The sequence below is a fragment of the Sesamum indicum genome, linkage group LG6 (assembly GCF_026168435.1).
Source record: "Sesamum indicum cultivar Baizhima isolate 11 linkage group LG6, ASM2616843v1, whole genome shotgun sequence".
Classification (NCBI taxonomy): Eukaryota; Viridiplantae; Streptophyta; class Magnoliopsida; order Lamiales; family Pedaliaceae; genus Sesamum; species Sesamum indicum.
Genome location: NC_142662.1, coordinates 3,477,944 through 3,502,296, shown reverse-complemented (window position 1 = coordinate 3,502,296; position 24,353 = coordinate 3,477,944). Strand labels below are relative to the sequence as shown.

The 24,353-nt window shown below is 36.1% G+C and overlaps 1 protein-coding gene, 1 non-coding gene and 1 pseudogene across 2 annotated transcripts; all 3 read left to right on the top strand.

Annotated features, from left to right (window-relative positions):
- Positions 1–7,648: 7,648 nt before the first annotated feature.
- On the top strand, positions 7,649–17,779 carry LOC105165162 (AT-hook motif nuclear-localized protein 8). Its single transcript, XM_011084068.3, has 5 exons — positions 7,649–8,370; positions 8,465–8,517; positions 12,427–12,558; positions 16,847–17,008; positions 17,117–17,779. The coding sequence occupies exons 1-5, from the start codon at positions 7,824–7,826 to the stop codon at positions 17,381–17,383; spliced, it is 1,161 nt and encodes a 386-aa protein (XP_011082370.1). The 5' UTR covers positions 7,649–7,823; the 3' UTR covers positions 17,384–17,779.
- LOC148787639 (18S ribosomal RNA) lies at positions 9,319–10,788 on the top strand (annotated as a pseudogene).
- On the top strand, positions 11,014–11,168 carry LOC148787638 (5.8S ribosomal RNA). Its single transcript, XR_016066266.1, has one exon. It is a non-coding gene; the product is annotated as a 5.8S ribosomal RNA (ribosomal RNA).
- Positions 17,780–24,353: the final 6,574 nt, after the last annotated feature.

Below are 24,353 nucleotides of genomic sequence, written 5' to 3'. Positions count from 1 at the left end.
TACACAATCTGATTAGATGAAGCCCACTGCATCCATCACCACTTAGAATCAAATGATAGAGATACCATGTTGGAAGCTCTAATTATACTTTTGAAGGAAGAGAAGAGGGCTATATTTTAGAAATTTTCTACTCTAAATTATGTCTCATTATTTATTTGAATATCATTAGATTACAAGTACTTTTATAAGTTTAAACATCAGCTAATAAGTATAAAATTTCGTATATAAAATAAATGACAAAAATAGAATTCTAAACATCATTCTCTATTTCTGGTAAAATAATCACAGCTTTCTGCAAATATTTTCAATGGGCTTTAAAATTAGACCATTTGAAACTAGATTCACAGGACTTTAACTTCATATAAGATTCACCCAGAATGACAATTGTTATATTCTAAACATCCATCTATAAGTCTGCTAAAAAACTATATTCTAAACATCCATCTATAAGTCTGCTAAAAAACTGTGAGTGCTGAAAATAAGAAGACAAGTTTAATTCTCTTTGGAATTCTCAACACTCCCCTTGTAAACTTGAAATTTTTGCAACTCCAATCATCTCTATCAAATTTTAGAATTTATCTTCCTTAAGGGCTTTTGTAAATATCTACACTTGATCGAGAGTTTTGATGTATTCCACTTCAATTTGTTTGTTAGCAATGCAATATCTAATAAAATGAAACATTGCATCATATGCTTGCTTCTATCATGAAACAACTTATTCTTAGCAAGAGGATTAGATGATTTATTGTCCACCATGATTTTAGTATTTTCATCTTGCACAAAATAAAGTTTACCTAGCAATAATTTTAGCCAAATTGTATGGCATGTTCCTGCAATTGTAGCTACATACTCCGACTCACATGTTGCTGGATTCACAATTGGTTGTTTCCTTGAGCACCATGTAATTGCATTTTCTATGAAGTAAAATACAAATTTAGTACTGTTTTTTTATTATCAATATTACCGGCATAATCACTATCACAATATCCTTTAAGCAAGCATTATTAGAAGACGTGTAGACAATGCTATAAGCAAGACTACCTTTTAGATATAAGAGAATTCTCTCCGCATCACTAATATGTTCTTCACTTGAATTCTCCATAAACCAACTTGCTAATCCTACTAAAAATATTATGTCGGGTCTAGTACATGTCAAATACCGTAGACTCCCAACAAGACTTTGAAATGTAATTGAGTTGACCTTTCTTGCCCCATCATCTTTGGAGAGTTTTATTCCATATGCTATTGGAGTATTTATGGGTTGAATTCCACCGTTTTGAATTTTTTTCTAATCTCCCTTGCATATGCCTCTTGAGGAAAGAAAATTCCATCACTTTGTTGTTTGACCATTATTCCCAAATAATATATAATGAGTCCCATATCACCATCTCAAATTCTTGCACCAGTACCTGAAAGGGAGTGGATCGGCCCTAGAACGCGATGGAAGTGTGTGAAAAACGATAAATTAAATCAAACAAAATAAAAATTGGATCAAAAGGGTGTACCCTTTCATCATTCTCGGGCACTCAATGCAACTAAAATGCGGAAACCATATAAAATAAACACGCGTTTATTAGTAGCAAAGGATAAAGAGAAGTGAACAAAAAATTAATCATGAAAAATACCTTTTCTTCATTTTTGTTCGGCTACTCGCATTTACTCAAACTCAGGATGCAGATTGGTCTAGGAAGTGTGGCGAAAGCGCAAAAAATAAAAAATTAATGAAATCTAAAGCATATAAACCCGATCAAGGACTATACCCTTGATCTTTCCTAGGCATTCGGTATAGAAAAACATAAAAAAGGCTAATAATATAAAGAGAAAACCGAGAGGGTGCAAGATAAACTAAATCATATCTTTCCCTCGCCGTTTTCTTCAATTAGCTTCGTGCATTGTTCTTCTTCAACCCGATCACTTTCCACTAGATTTCAACACTGAAATGCTCTAAAGGAGTCAACACCAATCACCGGGGATCTTTCTTTTCTCCTGCTAGCAAGACAAAGAAAGGGAAGGAGAAAATCAAACACACTTTATGAATTAACAATTTTGATTTTCTCTCTCATTCCTTCATTAATTAAAATGTACCAAGAAATAGAAGATAGATAGATAGATAGAGAGAGAGAGAGAGAGAGAGAGAGAGAGAGAGAGAGAATATGAGAGAGGTAGAGAGGCTGATTTGAGAGGAGTTTTCTTGTGATAGGATTATTTGTTAGTGTTTTGACCTAGCAAAAAAACCACTAAATAAGACCTAGCTTATCCAACATAATTAATTAAATTCAATTTAATAAATTATTTTTTACTATTCCATAATCAGAAATAGCTGGTAACCATAGGTGGCCATCTAACAACAATCCATGATACTAGAGACTAGGTGAATAATACGTGATCATTAGGCTCCGAGTTTTATGCAGGAGCGGTCCTACTATCAATCGTCTCTCGACTTTAGTCTAGGGCATGGAATTAGACGTCGGTTCTCATCTTTGACTAGGCACCTATGCTTCATACTTGAGACGCGTTTACTCTACTGATCGTCATAGGAAATCCCTTACCACGTAATCAATCTCTGTGGCCATAAGCTCAAAGTGTCCAAACCATCTCAGAGTGTACAGGAGATCACGCTGTAATAATTCTAACAGGGAACAGATTCTTTCTTGGAATCCAACATCCTCGCTAAATACATTGAATTATGACGACCATATCTCACTATACAGTCACAGCTCGCTAGATCCAAGATATAGTCTTTGTTTGCAAGCGATTGCTGTGATTCCTCAAGTTCGAGGAGTAATCTCTTACTATTAAAATTGAGAATAAGAGTCATACTAACCAAGCCCTTAAAGCTTTCATATGACGTTTCCCACGAGTCAGTTCAGTCAATTGACTATTTTTTCAACTAACCCATTTAAATTGCATTGACGACAAATGTTTTCTGCTGATGAAACACAGTTGCAATACTTATTGCAAGTCTCTATAGGACTTTGGATAGCCCGTCTCAAGGTCCTTAATTTGGAGCATTTCAGACCAACCTTCAGAAGTTGGTTCCATAGCTTCCAAACCTATGCGCAACTCAACTCCATGAGTTTAACCTTTCGGTCTATGGGCATTTTGCTATGAAATTGAACTATCGTTAAAGTAAGTGGACAGCATAATAAAAAAATGCTAGTATGATGAAGTCTTGTCATATTCATCATTTCAATATTATTTTGATAAGGATTGTCGAATAAAAAATAACTAATCCAATTAACTTTTTGTTCACCTATTCCAATAATTTTTCACTTGACCATTAAGTCGATTACCAATATTGCTTAGATATTTTTGAGTATGAGCAATCTATGAAACCGGATCGATCTCATGGATCTACTATATTTTTTGCTAGAACTACACGGTCTAACCATATGCCTCCTTCACCATCGCTACCTACAGATGCCTCTCTTGGAGAAGGGTCCTTGGAGGAAGATGTCTATCCAGGAGGCAGGTTTTATGAATAGAACTTAAGATTGTGCACATTGCATGGCCTGGTCATGGGGCGACGACCTTCTCCACCTTCCAATTCGTAAGCTGCATGTCGTAGCATCGCTCTGACCTTGTGCAACCCTTTGCAATTAAGATCCACGTTGCCCATTGGTTTTAGGGCGTCTAATCTCTAGAGGACCAAATCACCTACTTGAAAGTTACTGGCTTTTGCCCTTCTATTATGAGCGTTGATCATCATATTTTTGTATCGTTGTATGTAGAGGAAGGTTTTCTCCCTCAATTCTTCGATGAGGTCAAGGTTTTTCGTGAGGAATCCAATGTTATGTTCCTCTAAGAAATGCGAGATCCGATGGGAAGGCATTTCCAGCTCGACAAGATGATAACCTCCATTCTATACACCAAGGTGAAGGGGTTCTCATTGAAGAACTCCTTGGGATGGTTCGGTATGCCCATATGAGGGTAGAGTGTTTTTGGCACCATCATCCACCTACCAATTGTCTATCATCTGGTTTCATAACAGACCAAAAGTAATTGGCTCTCAAAGCTTTGCTGGCCAAATCCCAGGTCCCTGCATGACTCCATAACATCCGCTATGGATCTCCTTTAGTACATGCAACCCTTCTTCTTGGGACAAACATCTGAGTGGAGGATGTTTCAAGAGATTGAAAGGGTATTTGACTAAATTTGTTCAAGACGACTAATAAAGAAAGGAAAATCCTATACCTCAAGTGTTGAATCTTTTATTTAAAATAATAAATTAATACATTAATTATCTAAAATGGTTGAAGACTTATAACCTAATATTTTAATACAAAATTGTATGTCTTTATACTACATAAAAAAAAAACCAGATTCGAAATAGAAATTTTGGAACGAGAACGTTCCGTTACAAATTGAACGGTGTTTGTAACACATCTGGAATGGGTCTTCAATATTGACGCCATTTTGAGTTTATGCTAAATTCTTGTGTTTTTTGTAATAGCAAAAGTTTTACAAAAACTGTTCCAATTTTTTAAAAAGTGGATATTCATAAATTTGTTCCAAAACAAAGACTTTAACAAATTTAGACCATATATTGGAATGACTTGCTGTAAGTTGGAACAGCTATGGTGAATATTAAATATCCATTCAATTGTATATAAAAAAATTATTATAATTTTGGAACGGTTACAAACCGATACAAATTGTATAACCAATTAAAAGACTTTGTTGTGCAGGTGTAATGTGTTACAAAAACATTTCAAAAAGGTATTCTGTAGTCTAATGACTATATTTTAACCGTTACTTTTGGTCTCTCCAAATATTGTTCCAACCTCGTTGCAGAAAATCTTATATATATGCGTGGCACGTTGTTTTCTTTCCTTTTTTTCTCACTTTCTTAAATTGTTAACCATCACACTCTCTCCATCTCTGTCCAATTTGCGATCATATATAGTTGATCAACTAGAATTATGTCATTTTATCACGCCCCACCGATCTTTTTAGCTGATTGACCAGATAATAACTTGAACCCTCTTTTGTTAATTAAAATGCAGTATAATTTATTTTATATATATATTTATCTTAAGTATATATAAATATATATTATTAGTGGCAAGTAATATTTATTAATTGATTTATAGCTCGAAATATAATTATATATGTGTGTATGTGTGTGTATAGTAATTATCATGTTAAGACAATTGTGGAGATTGATGTATAAGAAGAACTTATCAAGGAGGGTGGGTCCTAGACCAGAGTTTGAGAATGGTGTTAATACTTTCATAAAATCGGGCAAGTCTCAGCATGGACATATTAATGACGAGAAGATTAGGTGCCCGTGTTAGAAGTGCAAAAATGAGAGGTTCAAAATACCAGACGAGGTAAATTTTGACATATGCGTGAGAGGATTTATGTTGTAATACTATAATTAGACTTCCCATAGCGATGAGAGGGTATAGGAGTATCATGATGCAGTGACAACAAACACCAACTACTCATGAGGGTTCTACTCACTATGGTGATGACCAACAAATGGACTGGGCGCAGAGGATGGTTTATGATGTAGCTGACAGTGTTTTTTTTTTTTTCCGACTTACCACGAGGGTGCGGCTGATGAGGGTACTAGATCCTGTCCGACTAAAATCGATTCTAGTTTGTGGAATAAAAAGGTGTCCTATAATTATTTGTCTGGATTGGCAAATCATTTTTTCGATGTGGTGTATAAAGGAAGTGGCTTGGCCTAGGAATAGCGACGGAAGCATGAAAAATAGAAAATTACCGAATTAAAGCATATTAGTACCTAATCAAAGGGTTGTACCCTTGATCTTTCTAGGCCATTCGGTATACACTAAACAAGAAAATCAGACCATAAATCAAAGTAACAAGTGAGACACAAAACTAGAATATAGTCAGTTAGAGAAAAGATGAAATTACAAATGATGTTTTTGAGAAATTGCATAAAAGATTAAACTCCCACTATTTCCTTGATGTGTATAGGATTATTCTATTAACTTAAAAACTTTGTAGGACGAAGGTTTTCCATGCAATGAGAACCAAGGTGGTTTAATAAAACACCAATCAAACAAAGTCCAACTTAGTTTAATTTCTTCCTTATCAGAGCCCGTCCAACCGTGGCCTGTCTAGAAAGAACTTAACTGAGTGAGAATCACATTCTTATTTTAGATATTAAAGAACTCCCACTAAATACACATCCTCTTGATCCAATCGATAGGTAATCACTTTGGTTCACGATACAAGTCTAATTCCTTAAACTTCTCAATTAAAGATTTACCTTCATCAGGGAGGAGTTTAGGACACTCCCTCTTGCAATGGCCCTTTTGTCGGTAGTAAATGAAAATATCATTTGGAACTCTTGATTGTTGAAACCCTCTTGCTCTTTCCTTTACCCTTGCCTAGTTATGTAATAGGGGCACTTGAAGTGTTGGTAGCAGTTGATGATTTCTCATCCTTCTTCCTCTTCCGATGTCTGCCACCCTTGCCTTTCACTTTAGAGGCTGATGCCTCTCCCACTAGCATTGATGGTGCAAATTTTTTAATCGTTGCCTCCAACTATACCAACATATTAACCAATACTCATGCAAGCTGTTATCAAATCCATTCATATTGTAGTTGACAATAAATTGATCAAATGAGGGAGGTAGAGATTGTAGGATCACGTCAATGTACATATGTTCTCTTTCAAGATCAGGATGGAGGTGTTTGAGCTTTTCCACAAGGGTTAGCATCATCACTCCATGCTCACATACAGACGATTCCTCAATCATTTTGGCACCAAAAAATGCCTTCATCGCTTCTTATCTAATATGCGGTCCAGTACCGTATAAGTCTAGTAGAGACCCTTTTGAAAAAGTCTGAGGTAGAGACTTATCCAAAATATAAGTCTGATTTTCAAATCGAGGACTATCCTTAGATTTTCCAACTAATTAGTGTAATTATATCCACAAATTTGTGTACCTCAAGTATGGAGGTTAGTAGATTTTTAAGAATCTACAATCTAATAGAAAAATATTTTAGTAGATCATGGTAATATTGAGTTCAAGTTAAGACTAGGTCTCTAATTAATAACCTCTCCCACAATTTCTACAAAAGCTTTCACTCTAAAATGGGGTCTTGGAAAATCATTTTCTATTGGACTTGGAGTTCATAAATGAAATTCTCCACGCCTCACTTTTACACTTCACATCGAAAATAACCTATTTTTAATTATTTAATCTCAAGAATCAATTCTATTTCAACTATCAAAATAAATTGGTCATTGAAACAATTAATCTTTATAATTCCATCAAGGTTTATATGTGATCGTTTAAGTTTACTATTCAATTAAAAATATGCTTATATCACATATAATTTAATCAACAATGAGTTCATATTTAATTATTTATTTTTAAATTAACTCCTTAATTTAAAAGTATCTGTTGCATACGGATGACCGTTATCAATGATTCTAAGGCACTAAAAAAAATCTGAAATCTTGTGAACATATTGAGTTGTAAACTTTCTTATAAGTTTGAAAAATAATTTGACATTCATTTAATATTCAAAAAAAATTATAAATTTGTATATTGATTTGATAATAGTAAACAATTTTATGTTATTTTAATGTTGTGTCCCGAAGTTCAAAATTGATTTTATTCCAAATGCGAGTGTAATAGAACCCACATTCCTTATTAAAATAAAAATCATAAAACCCTAAACCCCCTTTTTCCCCTGATTGCCCTACTCTCGTGCACTGCTCCCCAGTTTTTCATTGTTCGCTACCGTTTGGAATTCCACTCAAATTCAGATTTCAAATTAACCTGCATTCTCTCTTTACTAGTTTAAGATTTGATTCCCTTTTAACACCTGCTGCAATGGATTCCCAAGATTCCTCCGCGCCACCTCCCCACCTCCCTCACCACCACCATCCTCAACCACCGCCACCTTCACATCCCGGCCTCCTTCTGGGCCAACACTCTCAGACCCCACAACATCTGCCCAACAACTCCTACCAACTCCCCAACAGCAACAGTTCTGTCAACCCTACCACCTCCGCCACCACAAACACCGCTATCATGCACCATCAAAACCCTCGCTTCCCCTTTAACTCCATGGCTGCTGCCGCTGCCGCCGCCGCCGGACCAAAACCGCTGGATCATATTCAGTCTGAAGGGTCGCCTTCTGGAGGTGGTGGCGCTGGGTTCAGCATTGAGCCAGCCAGGAAGAAAAGGGGTCGGCCCAGAAAGTACTCACCTGATAACAGCATTGGGCTGGGTTTGTCCCCTGCCCCGGTTTCTCAGATTTCCTCTGTCATGCCCCACAACGATTCTGGTGGTGGTGGGACGCCTTCATCCGATACCCCAGCCAAACGAAACCGTGGCAGGCCTCCTGGCTCAGTGAAAAGACAGATGGATGCTCTAGGTTCTGTTCTTATCATCTTGATCATTTTCTTCACATATCTGTATGTACATATATTATGATAATGTGATTATGAAGCTCCCCTTTTTGTGAGCAGGAGCACCTGGAGTAGGTTTCACGCCTCATGTGATTACGGTGAATGCAGGAGAGGTTAGTTGATAGTGCTATTTTGATGATGTTGCGTAAGAGGAAACAAGAAGAAAACCTGTGTTAATGCTTGACATCCATTGCTTGAATTAATACACAATATCCACCCCAAACACTTTCAGTTTGCTGATTTAGTTGATGATATCTGCATATGAGTGTGGAAGGGGTTAGCTTTGAAATTTATCGTTTTTGTTATTGCTCTGTGGTTCTCAGTACTGCATCCCTTTTTTGGTAATATATACTTCTGAAAATGATTTGTAAATAGTTGAATGCAACCTTGAAAAGGAACTGTGGAAATAATTCCTTTGTTCGTTGGTATGAGAGCCTGGTGCCTAGTACTGAATAAGATGCTTACTTCTGACCAACATCCTAGTCCTTCATTTTGTTGTGTGGAAGCTGTAAAATCAACATAGAAAATCAGGCATTGATAGATTTGAGGGGTACTTAGAATCCTTCAGATTGTGATTTGATGGGTACCCAAGTGTGGTCTCTGTTACATGTGGATAAGCAAGGAAAGCACATTATGCTGCTTTTGATTGGAGGAGGTTGAAGCTTGTTTAATAGAACTTTGATTTTTTGTGAAAGAACTGTTGGCTAATACTTCTTGAATGGGTAATATTCCTTTGAATTGCGTACAGTTAATGTCATACTTACTCGTATTTATGCCACTTAGCTTAATGGATGTAGAGTAAAACTCCCATTTTATCATTGATGCTGAAATAAGGCAAATAAAAGGTTACGGGTTATTAATAAAAGTAAATAGCCTTTTGGGTTCTGATGACGCAATTGATAGTTACATCCTTGTTTGAAGTTGGTTCTTGGAGTACTGCGGCAATAAGCCAAACAGTTTTGTATTATCACTTGTGTTCTCCATTCTCCTAGCATTAGAATATAAGTGGATGGTGAGTGTACTTAATCAATGCATTGCAGTTAAGACAAAATACGATCAAGAAACCAAAGGACGCAGTTATTAGATAAAAGATCGACACGGGCTCTGCCTGTTGTTGCGATGATTCATGATAACTTGATGGATGGCACAGCTCTCGTGCTGGCGACGCATCATTCAAATTTCTACCCTATCAACTTTCGATGGTAGGATAGTGGCCTACTATGGTGGTGAAGCGTGACGGAGAATTAGGGTTCCATTTCGGAGAGGGAGCTGGTCGTCTCATCCCTTCTGCCGGCAATGCCCTCCTGGTCTTAATTGGCCGGGTCGTGCCTCCGGCTCTGTTACTTTGAAGAAACTAGAGTGCTCAAAGCAAGCCTACGCATAGGATAACATTATAGGATTTCGGTCCTATTACGTTGGCCTTCGGGATCGCAGTAATGATTAACAGGAAGGGACAGTCACAGTTAGGGGCATTCGTATTTCATAGTCAGAGGTGAAATTCTTGGATTTATGAAAGACAAACAAATGCAAAAGCATTTACCAAGGATGTTTTCATTAATCAAGGACGAAACTTGGGGGGTTGAAGACGATCAGATACCGTACTAGTCTCAACCATAAACGACGCCGACCAGGGATCGGCCGATGTTGCTTTTAGGACTCCGCCGGCACCTTATGAGAAATCGAAGTCTTTGGGTTTCGGGGGTAGTATGGTCGCAAGGCTGAAACACAAAGGAATTTCCGGCACCACCAGGAGTGGAGCTTGCGGCTTAATTTGAGTCAACACAGCGAAACTTACCAGGACATAGTAAGGATTGAAAGACTGAGAGCTCTTTCTTGATTCTATGGGTGGTGGTGCATGGCCGTTCTTAGTTGGTGGAGATATTTGTCCGGTTAATTTTGTTAACGAACGAGACCGCGACTTTCTAACCAACTATGCGGAGGTATCTCTCCGCGGCCAGCTTCTTAGAGGGACTACGGCCTCTTAGGCCGCGGAAGTTTGAGGCAATCACAGGTCTGTGATGCCCTTAGATGTTCTAGGTTGCACGCGCTACACTGATGTATTCAATGAGTTTATAGCCTTGGCCGACAGGGTCGGGTAATCTTTGAAATTTCATCGTGATGGGGATAGATCATTGCAATTATTGGTCTTCAACGAGGAATTCCTAGTAAGCGTGAGTCATCAGCTCGCGTTGACTACATCCCTGCCCTTTGTACACACCGCCCATCGCTCCTACCGATTGAATGGTCCAGTGAAGTATTCTGATCGAGGTGACATGGGCGGTTCGCTGCCCGCAACGTCGCGAGAAGTCCACTGAACCTTATCATTTAGAGGAAGAAGAAGTTGTAACAAGATTTCCGTAGGTGAACCTACAGAAGGATCACTGTCGAAACTTGCAAAAGCAGACTGCGAACACGTTATCAACAAAATCGGGGCTCGGGCATTGGGTGAAGACCCCCGTCCCGGCCCCTCTCCGGCCGGAGCGCGCACGGTGCGGGCTAACGAACCCTCGGGGCGGCACGCGCCAAGGAAAACTCAACGAAGCGTCTGCTGCACGGGCCCCCGTCCGCGGGGTGCACGGGTGGAGGGGATGTCTCTCGGCTGTCAAAACGACTCTCGGCAACGGATATCTTGGCTCTCGCATCGATGAAGAACGTAGCGAAATGCGATACTTGGTGTGAATTGCAAAATCCAGTGAACCATCGAGTCTTTGAAGGCAAGTTGCGCCCGAAGCCATTAGGCCAGGGCATGTTGCATTTATTCTTGAAGAAATAAAATAGTCTTTGTAAGAAAATTCTTTAGTCTTGGATTTGCAGAATTCTCTCATGTTACTATTCAGCCAAATGGGTAAAGGGACTGATCTAATTAGGTACCTATTGCAGTGTCAATATGAGTTGTGGCGTTTTACAAGTGAAGTATATATAAAGGACCAACATAGTCACTGCCAGTTAGGAATGAGATATGGCCTAGTTGAGCTACTAGTTTGCATTAGAGCTTTTGAAGCCTCTTATAACATTATGCTGCCAAAATGTTGGTTTGCCACAATCAGAATTCTGAGAATGATGCCTTGTTTTCATCTTACCTCTTTCGTTAGATTTTCTTTGTTTTCTAATATGTAGGTTCCACTTTCAGTTTCAAGAGAACCCCTCACAATGTTATATCTTGACCTAATACAACCCATGTCATAACCCACCCCATACCTAGACACTCTCAAAACAATATACCTAATGGCCATGTTTGCTTGGATGGGCGACCTAGAGTATCTTGGGTGTTAATCAAGTTTCAGTAAACAATGAAAAGTTCAGTTCCCGCACAACCTCTTTTTTTGTTGGACCTCTATTCAATGATTTGCTGATGGATATTGGTTTCTTTGCTGTTTTTCACAATCCATGGCATGAATTATCATAAGTCAGATGTCCCTGACATGCTTTCCTGATTCAATTTATTTACATGAACCACCTGGTATACTCTTCAATGAAAGCGAAGGATTTTGGCATGAGAGTTGCAAAGGGATTACTCACCTATTCTTTTCTGTTCTTATTCTTTTCCCATGCAATTTATTGTTATGCGGTGTTTATATCTGATAACTCTACTTTTTATGAAGTGTCTTTTCAAAATCAATGTCTCTCTAATGGAAATTGTGGCCCTTTTGCATTTGCCTAGTTTTCCTAGAGAATTATTAATTTTTTGTATGTAGTATAATTGGGGTGCGTTTCATTTAGTTATCATTTTATTAGACGAGTAAATTCTATGTTTAGCAACCAAAATCGGCTCCAAAATTTGAATTTTGTTGTATGTAAACACCAAATTACTAATGTAGGATCTCCTTTTCAGGATTTATTGCCAAACAATTATTTTTTGACAAATGAACTAGCCAAATTAATTGGAAATTTCTTTTTGCTTCTGAATACACGGACGATCTATTTTGAATTTTTAAATATTATTTTATCTAGAATCCTTATTCATTGAGGAATGCTTAAAATACCCTGCTATTGATTTTTCTTGGTTGTTCTTATTTGTGCAGGATATAGCTTCAAAAATTATGGCTTTCTCCCAACAAGGACCTCGAACTGTATGTATTCTATCAGCTAATGGTGCCATCTGCAATGTCACCCTTCGGCAACCAGCAATGTCCGGTGGGACAGTGACATATGAGGTGTGTGGTTAAATAACTTTTCTAGTATCAAGATGTCTGTGGTTACATTTAATTTTAATGTCATGAATATGCTTCTTGTGTTCAAGTGCCTATATCTGTTGAAGAAAGTCCACTTATGTGCTAGAAATGCAAGATAGCATTAGCTTTTAAATCTTGTATAAAAGGCTAGATGTATATGAAAAGGTAAGTAAGCATCTCTGTGCATGTTCTTCTTTATGTTCATTGGGTTATAAACTGGTTTAAAGATCCCAACTGACCTCTAAAGATAAGCTGTAGTAAAATCTCAGTCATTCCGCATGTAACCTTTCCCTGAAACGTGTCATTGTTTCTTAGTTAAAAACTAACAATTTGTGTTTCCTCCAAATTTCTTTGGCATTAACCTCTCTTTCTTTTAATAAAACTATTGGGGGAATGAAACCAGTACTTGGGACCAGCTTCATTGAATTACTTAGTTTACACAGTTGAATATATGATTGTGGTATTATTGATTTGATAGATGGAATGGAGATGGTTATTTCGAAGCGATAAGGGTGAATAGAATTTGAGAATAATGACTGAGTCATGTAATGGCTTGCTTTTACTTCAGCTCCACTTCCACCTATCATTTGTTGAATTCTTTTATCTTCTGTTTTTTCTTGAGAACTCGCTGGAACTTAAAATTCTTGGCCTATTTTAAAAATTTCATAATTGTCTCGGCAGGTTGTTTATGAGATGTTATGCCACATCAGATAGTTGAATAATCTTTGACTTCCATAGCTGTCAATCCCACCATATGTTTGATTTAGAGACTGTTTGACCGGTGAAAAACCAATTTTAGGTCCTGAAGTCACATAAAAAAAATGAACTATTCTAAGCTGTCTTGCAGTTTGCCTCATTTAACCAGTAGATGCTGAATTATTTCAATTTCAATGCAGTCGTAGAACATGATATACATTGTGGTAAACATATATAATGAAGAATGGCGATGAATATGGGATTTCTTTTTGTCTTGGCATTTGCATGCCTAGAGTGTGCTAAGCAAGCAACTGGCTAGGTATTTGGTTTGCACCTGCTATCTGTTGGTGACAAAAACACATGGACCACAAAATAGGGAGATTAGTATTTCAGATATTAGAAGATTGAGAGATTACATTAAGGTTAAGAGAAAATTTAACCTTGCTATACTTTTTCGGTCAGCTGGTTGATTTGTAGCATTTATAAGGAAACGAGATGGAACACATGGTTTTGTACTCGGGGATTTAGGGGCTGGAGATTGACGAATGATTGAGTGCCTTAGCAGCTCGTGGTGGAGTACTCTCTGACAGATTTACCCTATCATTGTGTCCTATTCTTGAGGGAGTGATCAGGATTAACACGTCAGGTGATATGGACTCTTTTTTCCGTTTTGGTGTGGGCCTTTTGTACTCCAATCATATGGGGAGAATTACTCAATGCATACAATCTAGTGGTTCCTGAAAAGCCAGGTCTGAAAACAATTCAAGCTCTGTCCTAAGGCTTAGAGTCCATTGAAGTTTTGTTATGTCAGAGATCCTGCATGATAGCCTTAGTTTAGAGAATTATAGCAGATAAATTCCTGTGTTTTATGGTTGAGGGTTCCTAATCTCTGAAGAAGTATCTGAAATTGGTCTGGCATTACTGGTTGCCTGTTCCATTAGATGAGGAATCACAAAAGCGTATTACAACAGCTGTCACATTTTTAGTTTCAGATACTAGTTCGTTGGAGAGCATAGAAACTAAAGCAAGCTACTAATACGAGTCCTAAAGTAGAGTCCAGTGGACTATTCCTCATCTTTGGGAGATTTTTGTGTTAAGAATTTTCAGAACTCAGTAAAGATAAATCATGTGAATCTTTAGTGCCTATTTTTGCTGGAAGAAGAAACACAAAATATATGCAAAAAAAGAGGTCAAACAGGTATTCTTTGAGAAGTTTGATCTACATGTTTAGCTCCAATAAGAGGAGTTTTAGCCCATTTGGTTTTGTTTCCATTTTTAGTTCCAGTTTCCAGCGTATCCAATGGGATGAAAATGATTTACTGGTTTTTGTACGAGAAATCAAAATATGTTTGTAATTGATGTTCCCATACATTTGTTTTGGATTAGGGTTTTGAAAGAGTGAATTTATATGTATTGTATAGTTATGATTTTTAAAATTTATATTTTAAAATATTTGCCCAAAAGTCCACATGACAAGAGGTTATGTCTTGTGATGTATGTTTTACTTGTTCTGGCACTCCACTTCTTCGAAATTTAAATACACACTGATGTGAACCGTTCATGATTAATTAAATCATTTTCTCCACATTGTAGGCGGACACTTCAGTCCACCAAATTGTTGTTCTAAAGATGCCATCCTTTTTTTCTTTTTTTTTTGTTTCTGTTCAATATCTCAAAACACACAACACACGGCGGGAGAGAGCTGTTTCTGTGCTTTGGTTGAGTTTGCTCTGGTTCGTTATAATGAAATTTGCGTGGGATAAGGTGAGGAGAAAGGGAAGACGAGAGTCCCACCTGAGTGTTGGGTCTGAAATTTGGGCTTTGCTTTCTTTGCTCTGTGTTGTGCGGTGTCTTGGAGATGCGGAATGGAGCTGGATGCGACCATTTTCAGCCAAGAATTGAAAGAATAAAGAAGAAGGTAACGTTAGATATGAGGTGGCCAGGTCTTAATTTGATAAGAATTTTGGCATGCCTACTGAATAAGGGAGAAGAAGCACAATGATGAGGTGTTTCCATAAGCTATTTCCACTTTGCCGGTTGGGCACATCTCCACTGGGATTGGGCCTTCCCAGTGGAAATGGCCCAACCAAATGAGTTTTGCAAACAGTTGGAAAGTGGAAATGTTTACTCAATTTTTCTGTTTTAGCAGTGAAGATATTTGATATATTATATATATTTTTGGGTGAAGGAAGATGGAAGATGATGGTAGCATCAATAGTCTTAATTTTAAATTTTGTATTCTGTTTTTGTTTAGAAAGTATCCTAGTTGGCTAGAATAATTGTAGTTGGTAAAAGATTCTAATCTAACTTTCTTATTCAGAGTTGATGCGCTTATGCTATTAGTCTTTTCAAGTCCAAACATGTTTACTCTTCTTTTATCAATAGAGTTAATAATTTCTGCAAATAAATGTCATGTTCTGTAAATTCACGCACTATATTCAGGGTAACAACTTCTTTTGCTGCTGCCCCTGCTGCTCCAATTATTAATTCTTTTATTTTTTCGATATTGCAGATCTTCCTTCTAAATGTAAAATGTGATAGTTCATGTTTCTAGTGCCTTCCTATAGCATAGTGTTATTGAGGACTGCCTGCAAGTTTCACGATGTTGAGAAAATTACTAGAACACCTCTGAACTGAACATAGACAAGTTATATGATTTCAGTTAATGGCTGATTAGTCCCAAAGAAATGTTTTTGTGTAGTAAATGTACCATACTCCTCCATTTATGTGAACTTGAAACTCAGTATATCTATTTCATTCTGCTTCAGCCTTCATCTTTGGCAGCTGTGACCACAATCTCTTTGTTGTTATAAGCAATTATTGGAAGACATGCTTAAAACGTATTATCAAGTGAGAGAATCCTAGACCTTGAACATATTATCTTTGCTGAACCCGATGGAAGTTACTCCCAAAGGTTTTTCATCCTTTATAGAAAGATTCCCCCGTTTAAGATATACGTTTCTTTCATTTGTTACACTGCAGTGACATGCTAATACAGTAGCATAGGGCACCTACTAGGCTGTCATCTTGTCCACATAGTAAGTTTATGATAAATGACTTGGATGGCTTTGAGATAATTTCTGTGCATATCGAAGACATCATTCCAGTACAATATGGCTCTCTGAAATTGCAGCACACTGATGAGAATGTGGAGGAGTTTGTCCTTTATAGTAGTTATTAAGGACATTAAAACGATGGAGATTAACTATTGTCTGTTTCTCTAGTAAATTGTAACTGAAACATTTTACTGTCAAATTGTTTTTATGTGATATTGAAATCTGATTCATGAATGGGAAGGCGGGATTTCTTATAAAGTCCAAAAATGGTGACATTAATTGATTGGCCTTTAAGACGCAAACAGGATTCCAACCCATAAATTAGCCATAAGACAATTGAGGTTAAATTGTATATTGGAGTCAAAAGAATTGCTCAAACAATTGGCCTATCTTTTATACTATGAAATTTGAAGTGAAACTGACAAATAATACCCTTGGTGTTAGCTGGGATCTTTTCATTAATATGTCCCAGATTGTCTTTTAAGCTTTTGTGTAATGGTGCCTGCAATCATTTGCAGGGGCGATTTGAGATTATCTCATTGTCGGGTTCCTTCCTGCTGTCAGAGAGTAATGGTAACCGCAGTCGAACTGGTGGTCTGAGTGTGTCATTGGCTGGATCAGATGGTAGGGTATTGGGTGGTGGAGTTGCTGGAATGCTTAAAGCAGCATCACCAGTTCAGGTACTGTTCTACCATTATTTTGTGCCTCATTCTCTCTCCTCCCTCTCTGTAGTGTTATAATATGTTTTGTCTGTCTTAGGGAACCATTGTAAGTCATTTCTTTACCAGGTGGTTGTAGGCAGCTTCATTGCGGATGGAAAAAAATCAAAATCAGGGACATCTTCTACACCACCTTCAAATATGTTAAATTTTGGTGCCCCCATGACAGGCGCCAGCCCTTCTCCAGGTGCTTCAAGTGAGTCGGGTGAGGACAACGATGATAGTCCTCTTAATCGTGGATCAGGACCTTATGGTAATGCTGGTCAACCAGGTCAGAATATGCCAATGTATTCGACTATGGGTTGGGCAAACTCCATCAAAATGCTTCCTAATTAGCCTCACAAAAAATCTCCCACATTAATGTCTGGCTCGGTTAGGGGGGTTGATTACAAATGCCAGCAGCAGATTTAGGACCTATGTGTTTCAATCCTAGATAGAGATCTTCTTCATTTGTTCTTTTCCTTTTCTGTAGCTTTCTTAGTTTTGAATAGATCCCCTTGTTCTCTTGCAGATTCAAATATGGTAAGTAATTGCTAGCAAGGCACGTCTTATGTGTCGCTTAACATTCTTAGCAAAATCCGATGATATTATTTGAAATGTCGTCTCTAATTTTCAGATCTGACAGCATATGTAAGCTTCATTTAGATATAATATGTAGGAACCTATAATTAGATGAAGTCCAAGAAAGCATTTCATGCTGATTATGATCCCAATAGCCAGTTATTTCTTGAATATCTGTTCTTTTTTTTTTCTTTTTTTTCCCTTTCTGAAATGGAGTGGTAGCATGGTGTACATTGAGCTTAATGTATAATAAGTTGATGCCATTCCCAGGTGATGCCAGATTGATGCTTTGGGCAGGGTTCAGTAGGAGTGTACCCAATGCGAATTGGGTTAATTTAAGTAATTTTTTGGCCTAATTTGATGTTTGCAGTTTTCGGAAAGCTTGTGCTTAACCCCAATCGAACAATCATCAAAATCGCATTTTGCAATCTAATGGGTTGGGGTTGGTTTTGCGGTTTTTAGTATTGGGTCAGTTACTTATACAATCATATTAATATTTGAGGACAACTTGCCTTTTTATAATTATTCATTATAATAAATGCATTTTTTTATAAAAATATGATATATCAATTACAATATGTAAAAATGTATATGATTATATATTTATTACAGAAAAATACAAAATAAATATAAAAAATTTACCAATTTTTATAATAAAATTGTGAAAAAAGTCCTTTGTTCAAATTAAATAATAAAGTTGATCATAACAATATATAAATATTAAACAAACATTATTTGAAATAAATAAGATGATTATGAAGATAAATTATAACAAAATAATAATATCATCTATTTCAAGTCTTGTATTTATTAAAGACATAAAAAATATAAAAAATTATCAATAATCAAGAATTAATTAACTAATTGATCTCATTTATATATTTATACATATTAGTAAGAAGCACGTGATTCTTATTATTTCAATGAAATGTTACATTATAATAATCTTATTATCTATAAATAAAAGAAAGTTAAATTTAATTTAAAAATATTATCTTTTACAAAGTAAAATAACTATTCTCCATTTTATTTATTATTTACATTATAAAAGTTATATTTTTATACATGCAACACATGCAGTTGTTTAGTTAAGTAAATGTCAATTCATATAAGTAAATTTGGGTCAAAATAATTATGTATACACAATAAGTGCACAAAAAGACACACACGCACATGTATATGGATGTATTTGTATAGGATATACAATGACTTATAAGACAGATAAATAAAATATATAGTGATTGATTTTTTTTACATGGAGAAGTAATGCATAAGAAAATTAAAAGTATGTGCATCATATACTTCACAATATAAAAATACATTAAAATAAAATAAATATATTTATTTAATTTACTTTGACTTGGTACTTTTGAATTATAGTTTAATATTTGTTGTCTAATATTTTTTCATTAGGCCTCCTACATAATCAATAAATATTACCTTACCAATGGGACAGTGTCCCACCGATCATTACATCCGTTTCTTAAAAAAGTTTGCTTTTTCATGCCTCTAAATAGCCTATATATTTTTCCTAAGTTATTATTAAAATTTTTATTTAAATAGTTTTTAGTTTGGACTAAAATCTTTATTATTCTTTATTTTATTAGAATTCTATTTCAATTCAATATGTACATAATTAACAACTAGTATTATAAAAATTAATTGCAAAATCATTTATTTGGACATATAAATTTATAATTCTATTTTTATATGAAAGGATATATTGACATCACAAAAAATTATAAAATATGGCAAATCATTTGCACATTTATAATAGAGAAAATAGATATATTATACAATACCAATTGCAAGTATCGCAATTGTTATTATTATCTTGAATATTAACTTATGCATTATCAAAATTTTGTATAAGTTTTAGCATATTGTTGTTGTTGTTGTTTTTGTTGTTGCTGTCGAATGCGGTCTATGTAAATATAAAATAAAATATCATTGCTAAAATGCGATCTTTTTATTTTACTAATCTAAGACCAACCGAACCCACCCTTAACACGCCAATTGCGGTGCAGTTTAGGTTGGGCCGGCCATGCGATTTTGATGAAGACCCTAGGGTTCAGGTTAAAGTGTTGTATCTTGGGTTATTTTAGGGATGAGTTAGTATAACTCACCCCACTCAATTTTATTTGGATCCAAAAGCTGTCTTAACCCTCTTTTATTATAGCTGGATCCAAATCCCATCCCGCCCCGCCTCAAGGCAGTCCTGGATCTGCCCAGATGTGCTGTCTTATAGCTATGGCTTGACAGAACACTCACAATGAAGGGAATTGGAATTGTTGTTCTCTGTTTTGATACTGTCAAATAGAGAACGCTGACTAGTTGCAGAAGCCTATGAGTGCTTGTGCCGCACCAAATCAGTTCAAGTGCTAACTCTCTCTGAAAGAGCAAAATTATCATTTTCCCACTTCATCTTTGACTAGTTTGCGTAGCAAACTCAACTTAAATTGATAAAATTACACTTTTAGTCCTGTATGTTTAGAGGTTTTGTACATTCAATCCTCTATCTTTATACTAACACATTTAGTCCTGTACCTTTCTGAATTCAACACTTTTGGTCTTGTAGTCAAGTTAATGACTATTCTGCCCTTCTGATGCCCAAGCTTCATCGTTCCACCCTATGCTCAAGATTAGACCCAATATGCTTTTAAAATAAATTAAGCCTTCATAAATTCGTACCTTTTTTTTACCGTCTTGTTTTCGAGTATCTAAGTCCTCGATTTTACGGACTTCTCCAACCGTACTGCTGCAACCGATGGCTCGCAAGTACTTGGCTCCTTTAACAACAAACTGCACAAACCCTATTTCATTTCCTATCTTATGGCGTATAAGGTACTCTAATGTAGAGACTTAATAGAATTTTGAACAAACAAATTGAATAGAAGCCTTTACTTTGTTGAAGAAAATTTGAAATATTACATAGATACTTCTTCCTCTATAGAGGACAACTGTTTAGCCTCTCATATAGACGACTATACTTGTTGGGGTAACCCCCATTAAATTAAAATTTTAAAACTATAAAGGTTTGAAAACTTAGAATATTATGTTTTAAAGAATTGGAGAAAATTGTCTATGTTCCCCATCTGCTTTATTGCCTCCTTATTTATAGTCGTCTGAGGACTTCAAACACGAACTTCAAACTTTTTTTGATGACATCAATGTGTACATCATCTTTGCGCCCTTTTTAGCTGTTCGCGATAATGGCTTGTAGTCCATGTTCTTGCTAGCTGATTTTTCTTCTTTCCGACTGTTGGCCTTTGTTGTCGTTTGCCGACAATCTTACTTTTGAACTTTTACATTCTGTTGGTTTTACTTCACCTTGTAAAGATCTTTTCTTTTACCATTATCCTGTTTTGGTTTGGATTTCTTTTGGGTGACTCGAATTTTAGTCCCAAACAAGAGCTTTTATTGTTTCTCATAGCAAGGGCATATATGGTTATGCCATTGCCCAAATAAGCTTTTCAAATAAGCTTTCAATGAACTCAGTACTTTTCCTTATCATGGAATTTAACTTAAATGATCCATTTAACGTTTTTGAGAAAATTTTAAATGGATACTTTTCTTTGTCCATCTTGATGAAACAAACCCATAGTCCTCACTTATGGCTGATACTAGTAGAGTTTCTTCTGAGGCAGTTTTGATTTTGTTGAAAGTTACCACGTTTGGCCTCTGCAGCTTGATAAAATGAAATGCAGGATGAGACCCTTTCCTGCAGTTTCTGGAACAGCTAAAATGAACTTTACCTCCAGAATATCGCCTTATTTAAAGTGGTGGTTGTTTTGCCATGAATCATAGATTTTCCCACTAATCCGAAAGCTTTGAAATTTTCAAAAAAATTGGTGACATAGTATGAACTGAAGCTAGAGCTCCAAAATCATATAATTCCCGGACATTTTTTGGTTTAGACACTTCTAGCATCTAGACTCCGTTATATTTTTCAAATGTTTCAATTACGGTCTTGCCTAGATTCACTCCTAAGCGAGAAATTAATTTTTTCGCATTTTCTGATAAACCTACCATGCAGAATGCCATGCAGAAGAAGTAGATATCAACTTGTTAGTATTAACCTCAGAGGTGTAGGTCATTAGCCTAATGTTATTTCTCCCTCTTTAACCCAAAAGGTGTTGGGTTCACTTGAATCATTAGGAGTTTGCTCTTTTAGTAACTCAATGGTTGTCGTTTCACCAGAGTCTGGCAATCGCTTTGTGCAAGCGGTACTTGAATCCGCCGCTACCATGTACTCTAAGGGCATGTTTAGAATCGTGCTCTTTCAACTCGCAAGTCATCACCGAGGGCAATACCTTTTGAATTGGTTTCATGAGATTGTTCCATAGCAAGATAGAAGTCATCATAGTACTCCTGATTGCGATCTGGACATTGTCAAGATCGGCTCGTTGGACTTGGCTAGTTATTTGGGCTTTCCCGTTAGCTGTCAAAACATTTTATCAAGATCCTCAAGGTTCTCCGTAAGATGCTTGAGCCTTAAAATTCTGGAGTTCGTTTCAGATGCTCCATCTCTTCTCAGGAAATTTTCAAGAACATTCGCATGAGATTCTATAACGACAATATTAAAACAATAATATTGGCACTTTGCTTGTCATCTGATAATATGTGTTTTCTCAATTTTAGATTCTAATTTGTTTTTCAAGAAAAGCCTTAAGATTAGTATTATTAGCTTTTAATATGAATTTTCTAGCAAGTAAAAATAAAAGTCATTTCTTAAAACCTTCTAGACTGCAAAGAATTTTTTTCTCATTGATGTGCTAAACTTAGACTTGTTGTTTTGAGAACATCCCTCCTATACATGTTCTTTCCCTATAGTCTTTTTCATGAGCATTGTGGCTCATCTATAGTCATTGGCGCCTTTGTAGACTACCAATTCATACTCATCCTGTGGTATGGTGAGCTTGGGCAGGTTATTGCAAACATATTTTAGCTCACGAACTTTTTGCGTATAAACTTCCTCCTATTTCCACTATGCACTTTTCGTCTCCTCCAAGAGTGGTCGGAAATCCTTTCTGTATGTTGCAAGATCTTTGATAAATATTTCTGTAATATTAACAACTCCCAAGAAGCTCTGTAAATGTTTCTTGTCAGCCCATCAAGAAAATTGTGAATTTTCTCCATAATATGTTCCTGTAACTCAATTCCTGTCTCGTAAATAACAATTTCTAAAAATTCAACCTTATGCAATAATAGTTTTCTTCTTAGAAACACTAATCCTTCTCTATGGCATGCACCAAATATTCAATCAGTATGTCATCAGTGTAAATAAATCGCATGCCCCGTCAATCAGATGGAGGTGTTCGAGAATGTCTAAAAGAAGAAGGATGACGACCAGTGGAGCGGCCGGAGGGTAGAGGAGGTCGCGGTAAGTAATTGGCATAATTTATTTTTTTAATTATAAATTATTTTTTTAATCTAATTATTTAACATATTCGCAGGAGATGTTCTTGAGGATGATGGAGAAAAGCTAGAGACAGAACAACAGTAATGAAGAACCTCCATTGTCATCTCAATACTCCGTGGCCTCGAACAAGCAGCAGGTCTGGATGTCAGCAGTTGGCGGTCGAAAGAGGGACCGATTATTCGGTCTCAGTTCTAAGGCCCACCACTCGATTGCTGCACCATGACAGCCCAACCGTTCCACTGCTCCATTGCCCTCACCACCACAGCCGCAGCGCCTCAACCTTAGTGATCAGGTATTGGCCCTCGAGCGGTACATCAGAACCATCGGTCCCAACTGGCCCGATCATCTAGTGCTCGAGCTTCGAGCTGATCCCCCGGCCATAGGGGATAATAATTTAGATTAGAATTTTTTTGTATTTTGTAAAAATATAATTTTAAAATAATATCTTATTTATAATTAAATTATTATTTTTTCTTATATTATGTGTTTTTTATATAAATTTATTTAATTAATTTACAAAAATAAATATTAGAGTATATTAAATAAAATAAATATTAAAATACATTAAACAAATAATAATTTTTGTAACAGATTTTGTAATGCACCAAGAACAGATAAAGTTGTAAGGCCGTTACAAAGATCGTGCCGAAAATAGTTATCAATTTCGAACTTGGCCGTTTCAAAAATCGTTAACAAAGCAGTGTAAAAAGTAATAACAAATGCAGTGGCAAAATAGATAAAATATAATTTAAAATCATTACAAGAGTATTACAAAATCGATTCAAATATCGAGCACAATCATACCTAAATGTGTTACAAAGGTCATTACAATAATAATTAGATCAAATTCTACTAAGCCATTAGAAAAATAATTCTAAATTCATTTTTTTTCATGTGACTAGATTTATTTTTCTTTCATATGACTAGATTTGTGACGGTTGTCGGTACAAAAATCATTACAAATTGTAATGACTTTTTGTTAAGCCGTTACAAATAATTTATAACGCCCGATTTAGCTGTGGTAGGGTTGTTCGTTACAAAAGCCATTTCAAATTAATAAAATGACCGTTACAAAAGTCGATCCAATAAAATAATTTTTTTTATAGTGCAAGTTCCATACAGGTATGGTCCTACTGTGAACCATCTTCCAGTCTTAGTCTAATGTATGAAATTTGGTGTCGGTTCTCATCCTTGACTAGACAACTATACTTGATACTCAAGATGAGTTTATTCTATTGATCTGATCTAGGGAGCCTATTCCTAATCAATCAATCGCTTTGACCAAAGACTTTGAGAATTTAAACTATCACAGGGCGCATATGA